The 13,640-nt window shown below is 41.1% G+C and overlaps 1 protein-coding gene across 6 annotated transcripts in view; it reads left to right on the top strand.

Annotated features, from left to right (window-relative positions):
• Positions 1 to 6,487, top strand: part of FNDC3B (fibronectin type III domain containing 3B) — a 392,858-nt gene extending 386,371 nt beyond the window's left edge. For all 6 annotated transcript variants that reach the window (XM_075937961.2, XM_075937956.2, XM_075937959.2 and 3 more), the window contains one exon: positions 2,998 to 6,487. In XM_075937961.2, the coding sequence (XP_075794076.2) occupies positions 2,998 to 3,309 (312 nt within the window). In that variant the 3' untranslated portion in view covers positions 3,310 to 6,487. The remainder of the gene's footprint in view (positions 1 to 2,997) is intronic.
• The last annotated feature ends 7,153 nt before the right edge of the window (positions 6,488 to 13,640 follow it).

Raw genomic sequence — 13,640 nt, 5'->3', positions numbered from 1 at the left:
TCCCGCCCTGAAAGGGGCATGGTGCTTCTAAGCGCCGTGAGCTCTTTGCAGGATAAGGGCAGGGAAGGAGGAGACTGTGTGTGCGCTCTCCCACTTTCAAGCCCTGATTGGTCTGGGGTAGAGGGGAGTGTGCAAAGTCTCCTCCCACGGTCAGGGGCAGGTGTACCTAGAGGGAACTGTCAGCTTTTCAGAACAACTGGTGGTTCTCTCAGGGACGGGCCAACAGGGGCAAAGACTTCACATGCTCACCCACCCCCAGACCAATCAGGGTTTGTGGGATAGGAAGCAGGAAGTGTCCTGGCCCCACCCCTCTTGCCTAAAGTGGTCAGAAATTATTGTCCACCACAGCTTTAGAAGGAATGAACAAAACAGAGCAGTTTTGAGTGAGCTATCCCATTTTATCCAGTCCTAGCTTCAGTCAGTAGGAGATTTAGGGACACCTGGAGCATGCATGTTTCCCTGGACATCTTGGCTAATAGCCACCGATGGGCCTGTCCTCGGTGAATGTATCTAATATTTTTTTAATCTAGCTGTACTTTTGGTACTTACAACATCTCTTGGCAGTGAGTTCTATAGTTTGATTGTGTTGTGTGAAGAAATACTTCCTTGAGTTTGTTTAAAACCTGCTATTTATTAATTTCATTTGATGACCCCTATTTTTTGTATTATGTGGAAGGCTAAATAACACTTTTTCTTCACACCATTAATTATTACATAGTCCTCTATCATATCCCCCTGATATTTTCTGTCTTGTTATCTACCCCTTTCCTAACATTCTGTTAGTATTTTTACTGCCACTGCCCATTGAGCAGATGGTTTCAGAAAATTATACACGATGACTCCAACAACTCTTTTTTGAGTGGTAACACCACCTAATTTAGACTCCTTCACTTTGTTTGAATACTTGGGATTATGTTTTCCAGTGTGCATTACTTTGCATTTGTCAACATTGAATTTCATCCCCCATTATGTTGCCCAGTCACCCAATTTTGAGAGATCCCTTTGAAACTGTTCTCAGTCTTCTTGGGACTTCACTATCTTGAATAGGTTTATATAATCTGCAAATGTTGCCACCTCATTGTTCATCCTTTTCTCAGATCATTTATGAATATGTCGAACAGTCCAGGCCTGATACATATTCCTCAGTGGACCCTGCTAGTAACCTCTTTCTCTTGCAAAAACTGACCATTTATTCTTATACTTTATTGTATTTTAACCAGAACCTTCCCTCTTATTCCCTGACTGCTACTTACCTCTGATGTGGCATCTTTCTGAACACCCAAGTACCATGTATTACCTGGCTCACTCTGGTCCACACACTTTGTATACCTTGTTTCCCCACTCTCAGGATGGCACATATTTAAAGCAACAATTTATCTCTAGCCCTTTGCTTCTCTTTTGAAGATCATCAAATTTTATTTCTAATTATGACTAAGACTATTGGTAATCCTGGAAAAGTGATTTCACCTATCATCCATAAAATGTAATGCACTGCTACATGGTATATAGTAAGGCTTATTCAGATTCTACTACTTCCATCTTGCATTCTTCCCATTGTTTTGCATTAATAAAATAATATATTTCATTGACATAGCTAGTGTTTGGTGGCTATCATTAAAAAGGGAATTACTCACTCAGCTGAAAAGTAACTGTTAGCTTTGAACAGTCCATAAACTCCCAACACTTTGTGTCTTCTCATAAACATCTCGTCAGTTTTTAATATATATATAAAATGTTAGGGCCATTTATGCTGCTCCTGTAAAATTATAAATTATATCAAATAATAAAAATATGGAGAAAGCAATTGAAAAATAAGTTCCATTAAAACAAGACTTGTAACTAATTTAGGATTGTTCTAAAATTGCTTTCCAATAATATAATTTTGCAAGTTTTTTCCATTAGTTGGCCAAGTGTTGTCCTCATAACTATGAGCTGAATGCATCATATGGAAGAATTTGATCCCAGATCTGTATTTATATTGTTGCTAAAGCATAACTTTAATGTTGTTTATATTATTTACTGAACCACCAATTTCAGAAAGCTTTACCTCCTGAGATGGACTAATTGCTTGAAATCTTAACTTTTTTTTTTTTAAGTCTTTCTCTGTGTACTCACTTATGGGTATATCTAGACTATAAAGTTTTGTCGGAAAAACAGACGTTTTTCCAACAAAACTTGAGTTACGTCCACACTGCAATTGCATTCTTTCACAAGTAAATCAAAAGAACAGAGGGCTTTTTCCTCAATTGGTAATCCTCATTCGAAGAGAAAGAATGCCTTTTTGCGAAAGAGCTCGTTCGCAAAAAGGTGTGTGGGGACAGGGAAGCGGATTTTTTTTCAGAAGAAGGAGGAAGAGGAAAAAGCACAGGTGCCCTGGTCGCCATTCTGTCCATAGCAATCACTGCTTACATGCGAGAGAGCATCCAGGCAGTCTGGACACTATCTTTCAAAAAAGCAGATTGCTTTTTCGATGCGCTTTTGCAGTGTGGACGCTTGCTTTTGCAAGAAGTTTTTTCAGAAGATTCTTGTGCAAAAAACCTATAGTCTAGACGTAGCCTATATGTTCACGAGTACTTAGTACGAAGAATATTCATATTTGACTGACTTATACAATCCGCTCTTCTTTTGCGTTCTGGCTTTTATGGCTGTTTGTGACATAGTGAGATCGTTTCCTGGAATCAGTTTGGATGCATCCAGAAAGGACTGTGGTTTAATGGTTTGCTTTCAAGGTCTGATGCCAAATCTTTGCAAATCCAAAATTCACTGGAACTTGAAGCTATGTATGATCAGGCAATTGGTTTTACTAAATGCCTATATCAGTATTTGTTATGAAGTGGTGAATTATTTACAGTCTAAATCTCTCATAAGGGTAGTCTTCTGTCAAAGATAGAATAATGTTATTTATGAAGGTTGATATGAAAAAAAATCTCTTGCACGTGGATGTCCATTGTTTTGATTTTTTTTAAATTTGATTGTGAATTTTACTTTATTTTGCAGGTGTACAAGGGAGATGAGACAACATTCCAAATCCCAGGCCTTCAGACCAACACAGACTACCGGTTCCGTGTCTGCGTATGTCGCCGATGCTTGGATACCTCACAAGAACTTAGTGGACCTTTCAGCCCATCTGTTGCCTTTATGCTCCAACAAAGGGAGATCATGCGTACAGGGGAATTAGGAAGCATAGATGATCCTAAGATAAAGACCATGATGCTTAGTGATGGAGGGGTTGCAACTCTCATTGTTATTGGCTTTGCAACTTTGTCAATTTTATTTGCCTATATATTACATTACTTCTTTATGAAGTAGAGAATCCAATGAAAATTTGAGGTATAAATTTAACTAATGCTACGCATTATAATCCACACATTTATTCAGATATTCCTTGAAATCTTTTTGTTCTACCATACATTTTATATACTTCTCTTATTTTTACAGTTCTAGCTAGGAAAAAGATACATCAGTGTTTTGGTGCACCTTTTTGAAATTCAAACTAAGAAGAGGTCATTCTGGAGAAATAAGCACAGCAGATACAAAAACAAGAATTTTTTTCCTTCATAGTTTTAGAATTGCACTCAATTTGCCTTTACATTTTTTTTTGTTTGGTTGGTTTGGTCTGGATATTTTCCCCCACTGAAGTCCTTATAGTCTTTCATATATCTATTACAAGTTAGTAAATTATAATCATCAGTCACTTTTTGTCTCTCCTGTATCTGTAAACATTAATCACAAGTGTGTGTAGTAATAAGGCTAGAATACAGTGTTAATCCACAGTACCAGTCTTTCACCAAACAGTATTACCAATGTTACCTATGATTTATTCACTATAATACATTTGTCCCAGTTTTTTTCAAGATACAATGTACACTCAATTACTTTAACTGTTTAGTGCATTTAAGTCAAAACAATATACTGCCATCTAAAACTTTTTAAAATTTTCTGTTATTTTTATGGTTACAACACTATGAACTGCCTGTATAAGAATTCAGATAATCAAACTGCATCTAAATTATGAAGCATTATAGATTTTTTTTAATCATTTTGATTCGTAGCAGTAACTTTAAGTAAGAGGGCATTGTGCAATAGTTAGTTATTCCCATGTTCAGCTATTGGAAAGCTGGTTTAACTTGTTTGTTGTTGTGTAAATATATATAACTACTTTTAATCAATAGATTTATTATATTCTATTTTGTTCAGCCTGATTTATAAGATTAGAGCTGGTGACAGCTTACTGCCTCTACTGATTATGTAAGAATGACACAATGTAAACAATCTTTACAGCCCATCAGTCACTTTTGGAGGAAGATCCATTTTATAAGCCTTTTTAGGGGGTATCAAAAAAGGTAGTCAATTTAAGTACCTTAAAAGATGCCTACATTATTCTTACCACAGACTCTGTCAAAATATATGATACATTGCAAAAGCCACAGTAGTTATCTGAACTTATCATTTCACTTCTTACTGCAGTGGCCCACACATACATGTGTTAATCCTTCAAAATATTAGATTATTAACTCCCAAATCATTGAATTATTTATATTGAAGTCAACAACGTGTAGTACCTCAGGGACATTAACAAGCTGGAGGTGCGAATCAATTCCAAAAGGGTGCAACAGATACACAAGGTATATCCCTGCCTCTTGTTTTGTATATTTTTGCTATTTGGTTTTGCTTTTGTCATAGCTGTTTTGTGCTTTCTCTATGTTGTCTAAGATGCAGTGTCTTATACTAGCATAATATTCCCTTAACCAAAGTAATGGGGAAACCAACATTATTTTTGTTTTAGGTTTATTTATACAATATACTGCATCCAGTACTTTAAATGCCAATTACAGTGCAATCTTTTATTTATTGTAAAAAAAAAAAAAATAAAGAAGTGTACTTATGTACTAATTTTTTCCCTTGTAGCATGTTATATTTTGTCTGTTTTATACTGTCGTACATTAGATCAACTTTTTACCTGGCAGCATTCCTAGTATTATTAACCTTCTTACATTTTCATGTGTTTTTTTTAAAGATCAGAGCATCTAGTGCATTAAATGCCAAAAAATGAAAAGGTTATCAGTGATTGAAACGTTTACATATATCCAAAAAACATAATCATCTCTTGAAAGAAAGTGCTAAGATTAATGAATTATTCCGTGTGCCTCTCTAGATGTAGCAAATATTCCAAATGTTCTGTATTTTGTTTTTGACTATAATTAGTTTAATTTAGCCTTGCAAACTGATGGCATTGAGCTAAATACAAGTTTTTGTTTTTGCCAAAGTTATGGCTTGTCAAATTTATTTACATTTTATTTAAATTTGTTTGTGATATGAAAATTTGTGGTCTTGCATCTATTTTGTGAGCAAAGCATACACAGCTGTCTTCAGTGGGGGGTAGAATAGATGTATTTTTTAAAACAATGAAAAGTCCTCTGTAGTTTGGAAACTCACAAATTTCAATAGATTCCCTTTTTGAATTTTTTTAATACTGTTTTCGCAGTGCTGCTACAAAATGTAAGCCCGGTGTACTTTTTTTTTTTTAAATACTGTAATAAATAAAACTTGCTTTAGATCATTTGTGCTCTTCTGCAAGTTTGAAAATATGAAGCAGTTTTATAAGCAGTGAGCAAAGGTATGGAGAATAAAAATCTGTAACACTTTAAGCATTTTTAATTCATTTGGTATCCATTATAATCATGCTAATCAAAGAGCCCAATCTAACTTCCATTGAAGTTAATGGAAAAAGTCTTCTATGCAAGTTGAATTGGGCCCATATTACGTTAATTTGACATCAGTATTTATTTTGTATATACTGCCATTATAATTCATTATAATCCTAGTAATACCATTATAATCCATTTTTAATGTAACCATAAAGTGTTACAGATTTTAAACCATTCCCATTTCTACTCCATTATTAATTATTACAACAAGTTGCCGATACTTTGTATTTCCCTTTATGACTTTATATTCTCCCTGGCCCAATAAATATCAGTCATGTGAACCAAACCCAAAAACCCCGTGCTCTCCAAGAAATTGTAAAAATAAATTAAAAGAAAAAAGAAAAATAAGTATTTAAAATATATTAAAAATTGAAAGAAACATTTTATATTATCTGCCGTTTTCTTTATGAACTTGAAATGTTGTAGTTTTCTAATCCTGTTTTGTTGGCTACCATAGTTCAGTATTCAATGTTACAATTGAAAAGTGCCCTAACTGAATGTGTATGAACATTATCCTTGCACAATTCTTTAAATTGAAAAAAAAAAAAGTTTTTACCTCACTACGGGAACATACATTCCAAGCTTTTCAACTTTAAGAGAAAAATAATCATATGTTTTCTTGTATTGTAAATTTTAGACTATTTCATATGCATTGTATTAAAACTGCCATATCTATTTTAATGTATAGATTTTGCAGATACTACGCTATGTATGTAAGACTTAACTGTATCTGTAGTGTATATGTAATATATTTATGCCCAATAAATGTTTTAATTCTTTCTGATATTAACAATGGTTATTTCTAACTGAATATTTTGTTCTTTACATCCTTACAGGGGAGCCAACAGGACCACTGGGCCCTGGTCAATGTCGGGGAGGCGGCTCCGTGCCTCCTGAAATGGTCAGATCCTTGGGCAGAAGGAGCGGACCAGGATAGACAGCCACTAGCACTGGCCAGATGGCCAAGTAGCTTCGCTGCCCTCCATCCCCCCGCCCCCGCCCTCAGAGCCAGCCGGAGTGCTCCAGCAGCAATTCTAAAGGGTCCAGGGTCCCTTCCCTTCCCATCGGCGGTTCTGAATCCTTATAGTATTAGTCCATATCCTGCCAGTGGAGTTATGCAGCCTAAAACTAGAGAAATAGCTAAGAATCAAGCCAATATGCTGCTGAGTTGGAATCTTAAAGAAAATTCTTAAAGGGTTCATGTTTCCTTTTCCTGTTTAGCATGAGTATCTGTCTCTTTGTCATTATATTGGGACCATCTTTTCAAACTATAAAGAGAATGCTTTATAAGTGCTTCTCAAAGCACATTCATTTTCTATCGCTTTTCGAATGGATGCTGTAGTCCCACAAGGTCAGGACTTGAACAGGGTTCAAAAAGGAGCTAGATAAATTCATGGAGGTTAGGTCCATCAAGGGCTATTAGCCAGGATGGGCAGGAATGGTGACCCTGGCCTCTGTTTGTCAGAGGCTGGGAACGGGTGACAGGGAAGGGATCATGTGATGAATATCTGTTCTGTTCATTCCCTCTGGGGTATTTGGCACTGGCCACTGTCTGAAGATAGGACACTTGGCTAAATGGACCTTAGGTCTGATCCAGTGTGGCCATTCTTATGTATAGCCACTAAACACTGCCTTGGATTCATTGAGCATCACTAAACTATGGATAAACAAATTGGCCAAACTCTTTGTGTTTGTTTAAAAGGGGGGGGGCAAAAGGGGCAGTTGCACTGGAGCCCAGTGATTTAAAATGGCCCAGGGCTACATGGGCCCCAGGCCCTTTAAATCCTCACTGGAGCCCCAGGCAGCACTGAGGGCTGGGTCGGAAAGGTACTGCAGTCTGGGCAGCGCTATGGGCTGACTGCCCCTGTACCGCCCCCCACACTGCTCCGGCCCCAGCAAAGACTTTCGCCAGCCCTGTATCAGATACTGCTCCTCCCAGCAGAAGAGTTGCACCTTCCTGAATGAACAGTCTACTGGGCCATTACCCTATCTGCTGAAATGGTCTGGTGACAGGATAGAAAACTCACTGACTGATGTCGCCTCTTGTGTGGCTGGGTAAATAGAAACAGCACTTCCAGAGCATGACTTACGTCAGGGGTGGGCAATAATTTTTGATGGGGGGGGCCACTCCAAGAATTTGCTAAATGCTTAAGGGCTGCTCTTTTTCATGATATTAATGGAGGTGGTGCAGTGTCTGGGATGGAGTGTGGGTGTAGAAGGGAGCTTGAGGTAACGGATCGGGGTGCAGGAGGGGATGTGAGAGGGAGTTTGGGTGATGGAGCGGGTTGTGAGCTGGAACAGGAGACTGGGGTGTAGGGTCTAGGAGGAGGTCTGGATGCAGGAGAAGATTCTGAGTTGGGGAATGGATGTTAGGGAGGAGTGCAGTGTCTGGGAAGATATATGGGGGCTAGAGCTGGGGTGCAGAGGGTTTGGGTTACATGCAGTAGGAATATAGGAGGGGATGGAGGGAGGGTAGGATTGGGGTACCAGAGGCAGGCTCAAGTCAGGATGCACTTACCTGGGTGGCTCCCAGCAAGCAGCCCAGCTAGTTTCTCAGCCAGGGTCCCTGCCTTGCATGTCCCTGCACTAACTGCAGGGGCCATGTGTAGCTTCAAACACTGCGAGCCTAGAGTGGTGCCATTTGGAGCCCTGGGCCCTTTAAATCGCTGCTGGAGCGCCAAAAGCTGGGGGCCATGCTGCGTAAGATAAGCAATGCAGCTACTTGCGTGCCTCAATACCAGCCAAAGTAACCCTACCGATCAATTAAAGCCATCCTTCAACCAACCTGGATTATCAGGTACACTCCAGCCACCTGCCCATCCATCCTCAAAGGGGCAGAGTAGAGATACTACGTACCTCTAAAGAGTCTGAGTGTCTGATACTCTCCACTCAACTCCTTTGTCATCCAAATAGTGATGGAACAGGCCCATCAGCAGTATCTATGTTCTACCCTGGCAGATAAGGAAGGCCAACACCTGTACTTGCTGGGCCTCAAGGCCTTTTCTTCTTCCAGTCTCCAGTTTCCTATTTCCAATTACTTGTCTCTGTTCACAATATCCAGGTTCCTTACCTCATAGCAAGTTACTGAATTTCACACACAAATTGCCCCAGTAGGCTCAAGCCCAATTCCAGACTATCATAGAATCATAGAACCATAGAGCTGGAAAGACCTCAGAAGGTCATCAAGTCCAGCCCCCTGCTCTAGGCAGGACCAATCCCAACTAAATCAAACCAGCCAGGGCTTTGTCAAGCTGAGGATTAAACACCGCTAGGGATGGAGACTCCACTACTTCCCTAGGTAACCCATTCCAGCGCTTTACCACTCTCCTAGTGAAATAGTTTTTCCTAATATCCAACCTAGACCTCCCCCACCGCAACTTGTGACCATTGCTTCTTGTTCTCCCATCTGTCACTACTGAGAACAGCCTTTCTCCATCCTTTTTGGAACCTCCCTTCAGGAAGTTGAAGGCTGCTATCAAATCCCCCCTCACTCTTCGCTTCTGCAGACTAAATAGACCCAACTCCCTCAGCCTCTCCTCATAGGTCATATGCTCCAGCCCCCTAATCATTTTGGTTGGCCTCTGCTGGACCCTCTCCAATGCGTCCACATCCTTTTTGTAGTGGGGGGCCAAGAACTGGACACAAGACTCCAGGTGTGGCCTCACCAGAGCCAAATAAAGGGGAATAATCACTTCTCTGGATCTGCTGGCAATGCTCCTCTTAATGCACCCCAATATGCCATTAGCCTTCTTGGCTACAAGGGCACACTGTTGACTCATATCCAGCTTCTCATCCACTGTAACCCCCAGGTCCTTTTCTGCAGAACTACTACTTAGCCATTTGGTCCCCAGCCTGTAACAATGCTTGGGATTCTTACAAATCCTTGGGATCATAGAGGAAGGGAAGCTGAATGTACAAGGTTTCTTCATGTATGATGGCTACAGGAATAGTCATGCAAAGGGAATCCTGGCTACATTCATCAGATTTCCCGAGGGAGGTCCAGATCACCACAGTGGACCTTGCTTTCAAGGAGTCTCATCTCTTCAATAAGAAGACTGATGACTCCCTTCGTGGGAATGTTTCAAAAGAGGAACAAGCTTTGTGTTTTGGGGTTTTTTAAAGAGTTCTGGCTGTCAGTCCCGGGTGGTGATGGCTCATACAAAAGGGCTGTGCGTACCTAGGCAGCAGAGATAAAGGGAACCATCCAAACAGCCAGATTCTCCTGCCTGGTCTTGGGCTTTTCTTCTTCCTCAATTCCTCACCGGGAGACAGCCCTGGGTTGGGGCCTTCTTCCCCTCACCTCTCTCAGTCCCTCACCAGAAGGCGGCCTAGGTTCAGGCCCTCAATCCCTTACTTGGAGGTGATGGCATTTTGGCTGTTAGTCCTGGGGTGAAGCCCAGCAGCCATGCAGAAGTAAGGATGGCAATGGGGTGCTAAGTCTGCTATGAAAAGTGATGACAGGTACCCCATAGATGTTTCCTGAGATTCATCATCATTTCCAGTACAGGGTTCTGTTGTTCACACTCATCGCTGCTCCATGAGTCTTCACCAGAGTTTTCTCGGCTGGCTCTGGCATCAAAGTGTCATTGTATTCCCTCATCTCCTTGAGTGGCTGCTGGCAGCCTGATTGCAGACCCCAGATCCTGCATCCATCTCAAGGCAGCCCTGCCACCAAAGTTCTGACAATCTTCTGCCTCCCTCCAGCTTTGTATCATCTGCAAAATTGGTTACCGTGCTCTCTATTCCTACATAGAGATCATCAAGATGTAAACAACCATAGGCACTGCCTGTTTATCACCCTCAGGGGAATACAATAGAGACTATCACTTGAAGAAGAGGAGGTTACTTACCTCTGACTGGAGGTTCTTTGAGATGTGTGGCCCCTATTTGTATTCAAACCTACCCTTCACTTCACTTCCACTTTAGATTTCTGTCTTGAAGTGAAATCTGCTCTGTCCTCTATCACCTCTGACAAAACCATGAGGCAGAGCAAAAGGCAGCATGTGCACAGCCAACAGACACTACTATTTCCCAGACTCCAGCTCTGGAGGTATGGCGTGTACATATAACCTTCGGTGGAACACAGATAGGGCTCGTGCATCTTGAAGAGCTTCCAGTTACAGGTAAGTAACCTTCTTTTTCCAATCTTAGGACTCCCTGCATTTGGGAGAAGAGAGGACCCGTTGCCTGCTGCTAAGAGTTTTGGCGAGAGCATAGCAAGAGCTATTTCTGGCCCTTATGAATGAGCTCTAGACTTACACGTTAGGAGAACGCAGACAGTGAACCAAGCATTATGCAGTAAATCTGTGTTTCCTTGTTGTGAAGTCTGGTCACAGGGACTAATGACTGCTGTTTCTATAGTAGCACCAATTCCATCTCCTCCTTTCAAAAAAAGAAACATTCACCATTTATGCTTTATTTTTGACAAGTTGCAATACTGCGGATAAGCTGCAAGTTGTGAGACACTAATTTCAAAAGGGTTTATTCACCCACACCCAACTTGCACTTTCCAGAAGCAGGCTGCATGGCGGCAGGAGACAGTGCATTTGCAAAGTGACAGATGGGACAAGTTAGAAAGCCATCTGGACATGAGAACAGCGTCAGCCACTAGCACAAAGTGACTTCTAGCTGGTGTGTAAGCTTCTCCTGCACGATTCATGCAGATTATTGCATTTAGAAGTCTGATGCCACACCAGATGTAGCCCTTGTGTTCAGAGCACTTTGCCATGATATGGGCCTTGAATTTAAAGTTGGCTGACTCTTGTTCCTATAGGAATAGATTTTTTTTCTAAACAAAATGCAGCAGCTGGCTTCCCCACCTTGCAGGGACTCACCAGGCTGCTCCTGACTCTAGGAGACTGCCTGGACAGCCTGGACAGTCTTTAGGAATCATGGTAGCTCTTGGGCTGCCAAGGTCTACACTCTGTAATTGGGATGGGGGAGCAGACTCCCTGCCGTAAGTGGTGGAACTAGGGTGCTGGAGGAGCTGCAGCAGCTCCTGTCTTGAAGTGGATTGGATTAGATGGGGAGTTTACAGCTTGGTCTGATGTCTCAGAGCACCCCCACTATAAAACTTTGTTCTAACCGCTGTGCTCCCTGTTGTGAAGCTAAGAGCCTAGAGTCTGAGCTTATAGGCACCCTGTGGTAGGGACCCTGGAAACCTTGGGATCTCCATCCCCAAGACAATCCACACGGTGGGGCTGCCCCACGATTACAGACCCTGAACTCCTGGGCAATCCAGCTACCCATCAGATAATCTGGCAGAAATCCAGGACAAAAGTTAATTGAAACCAAAAAAGTTTCAGTGAAACATTTAGTTTTTCATGAATCTGTATTTACTAACCAAAAATCACTTTACTGGCAAATTCTCAACCAGCTTTTGTAAGAACCCCTTTAAAATCATCTTGGCCTTCAGAACAGGGCGGGGAATGCCACTGAGTTCCCGTGACATGAATTCTCCAACCAGGAGCACAGGGGGATTTTTAAAGGGCCATTCTTTCAGAAAATGCCTGCCCTCCGCAGTAGGTTACAGCTGCATTTCTAAACTCTATCTAAAACCACTAACTTCTCTACAAAACAGCATTGTATCTGTGTGATAAACTGTTCTGAAAGAAATCCACTCAGCACACCAGGGAGAGATTAAAGCAGATTCTGGAGGCCAGAGACAGCTTGGACAGAGCAGTTAATCAAAAGCAAGACCACAGAACTCTCTTCTGTAGATGCAGTGAAGCAGATCATATTTGTTTCCATTCCAAATTGAAAGTCAGCTAATCCATAGACTATACAGTAGTGTAGTGCATCCAGAAATGAAATACATGATTATGTGCAGTCCTAGAAAAGGCAGGTCATGCGGAGTGAACATGAACCAGCAGCCTCTAAATTACCCATCGGTTCTGGATCAATATTTTAACACGTGTGATTCTTTTCAGCCAAGAAAGTCCTGAGTTTAATTACTTTACAATTCTCTTTTTGCTACAAAATCTGGATCGAACGCAAGAAAATATTCCCTTGTAAGTGCTGTCATTCTCATTCGAATCAAGGGAAGTGAAGACGGTTTCCAAACAGATCAATCATAAAAATGCAGTTGTCAGCCTATTTCTAATCCATCATCATATATCTGGAATAGAAGGGCTGGCATTTCATCAGCACTGTCCGCTGAAGTCATAAATACTCCGTGAATAGATACGGTTGCACTGGTAACATTTAAATAATATCCAGACTATCAAATACATTAACAGGCTGCTGTGTAAGAGCCATGGAACAGGGCCTGAGAAATAGAATTCAGATCTGGCTTTTGAACCTCAGACAAAGGCCAGGGAGGTGTTTCCATTCAGTTCTATCTCTAATAGGCTATTGCAACCAATCTTGTTTTACCAAGTGGATTTTTCCTTGGGCCTTTTTCTTACCTAATATATCATCTTAAATCACTTGATTTTTGACAGGACACAAAATAAAGTTCACAGATGGAAGGACAGCTACTACTGAAGACACTATGTCTACTACTGGTTGAAGCTCTCTAGTTTGGCATCCTCGGGACCTGACCAGCTCTCTAGTTCTGAACCAGAGAATTTTCTGGACCATGGGAGGTTAATATTGTCTAGTAGCATTACGAGCACTTCCACTGCTTAGTGGAGGACATTTAATGGTAAATTAGAGCTAAATAATAGCACAGAACACTGGAAGCCAGGACTGGTGGTTGTAAACAAACTTTATGGGGATGAAGGAAATTTGGCCCATACCCATGAAAAGTGGACAGCCTGCTAACTAAAATCATTCCGGACCACGGATGTTTCTGGACCAGAGAGTTCTAGACTAGGGAGGTTCAGCCTATACAAACTTTCTACCATCTGTTTGATTGCACTCCACCACTGCCTTTGTCCTTCAGCCCGTGTGCTCCAGGAACTCTGGTCACAAGGCGAGAAAGCTCCTTTT

The sequence above is a fragment of the Pelodiscus sinensis genome, chromosome 10, assembly GCF_052426305.1.
Source record: "Pelodiscus sinensis isolate ZL-2025 chromosome 10, ASM5242630v1, whole genome shotgun sequence".
Taxonomy (NCBI): Eukaryota; Metazoa; Chordata; order Testudines; family Trionychidae; genus Pelodiscus; species Pelodiscus sinensis.
Note: the sequence above shows the minus strand (reverse complement) of the source record. Positions and strands in the feature narration are given on the sequence as shown.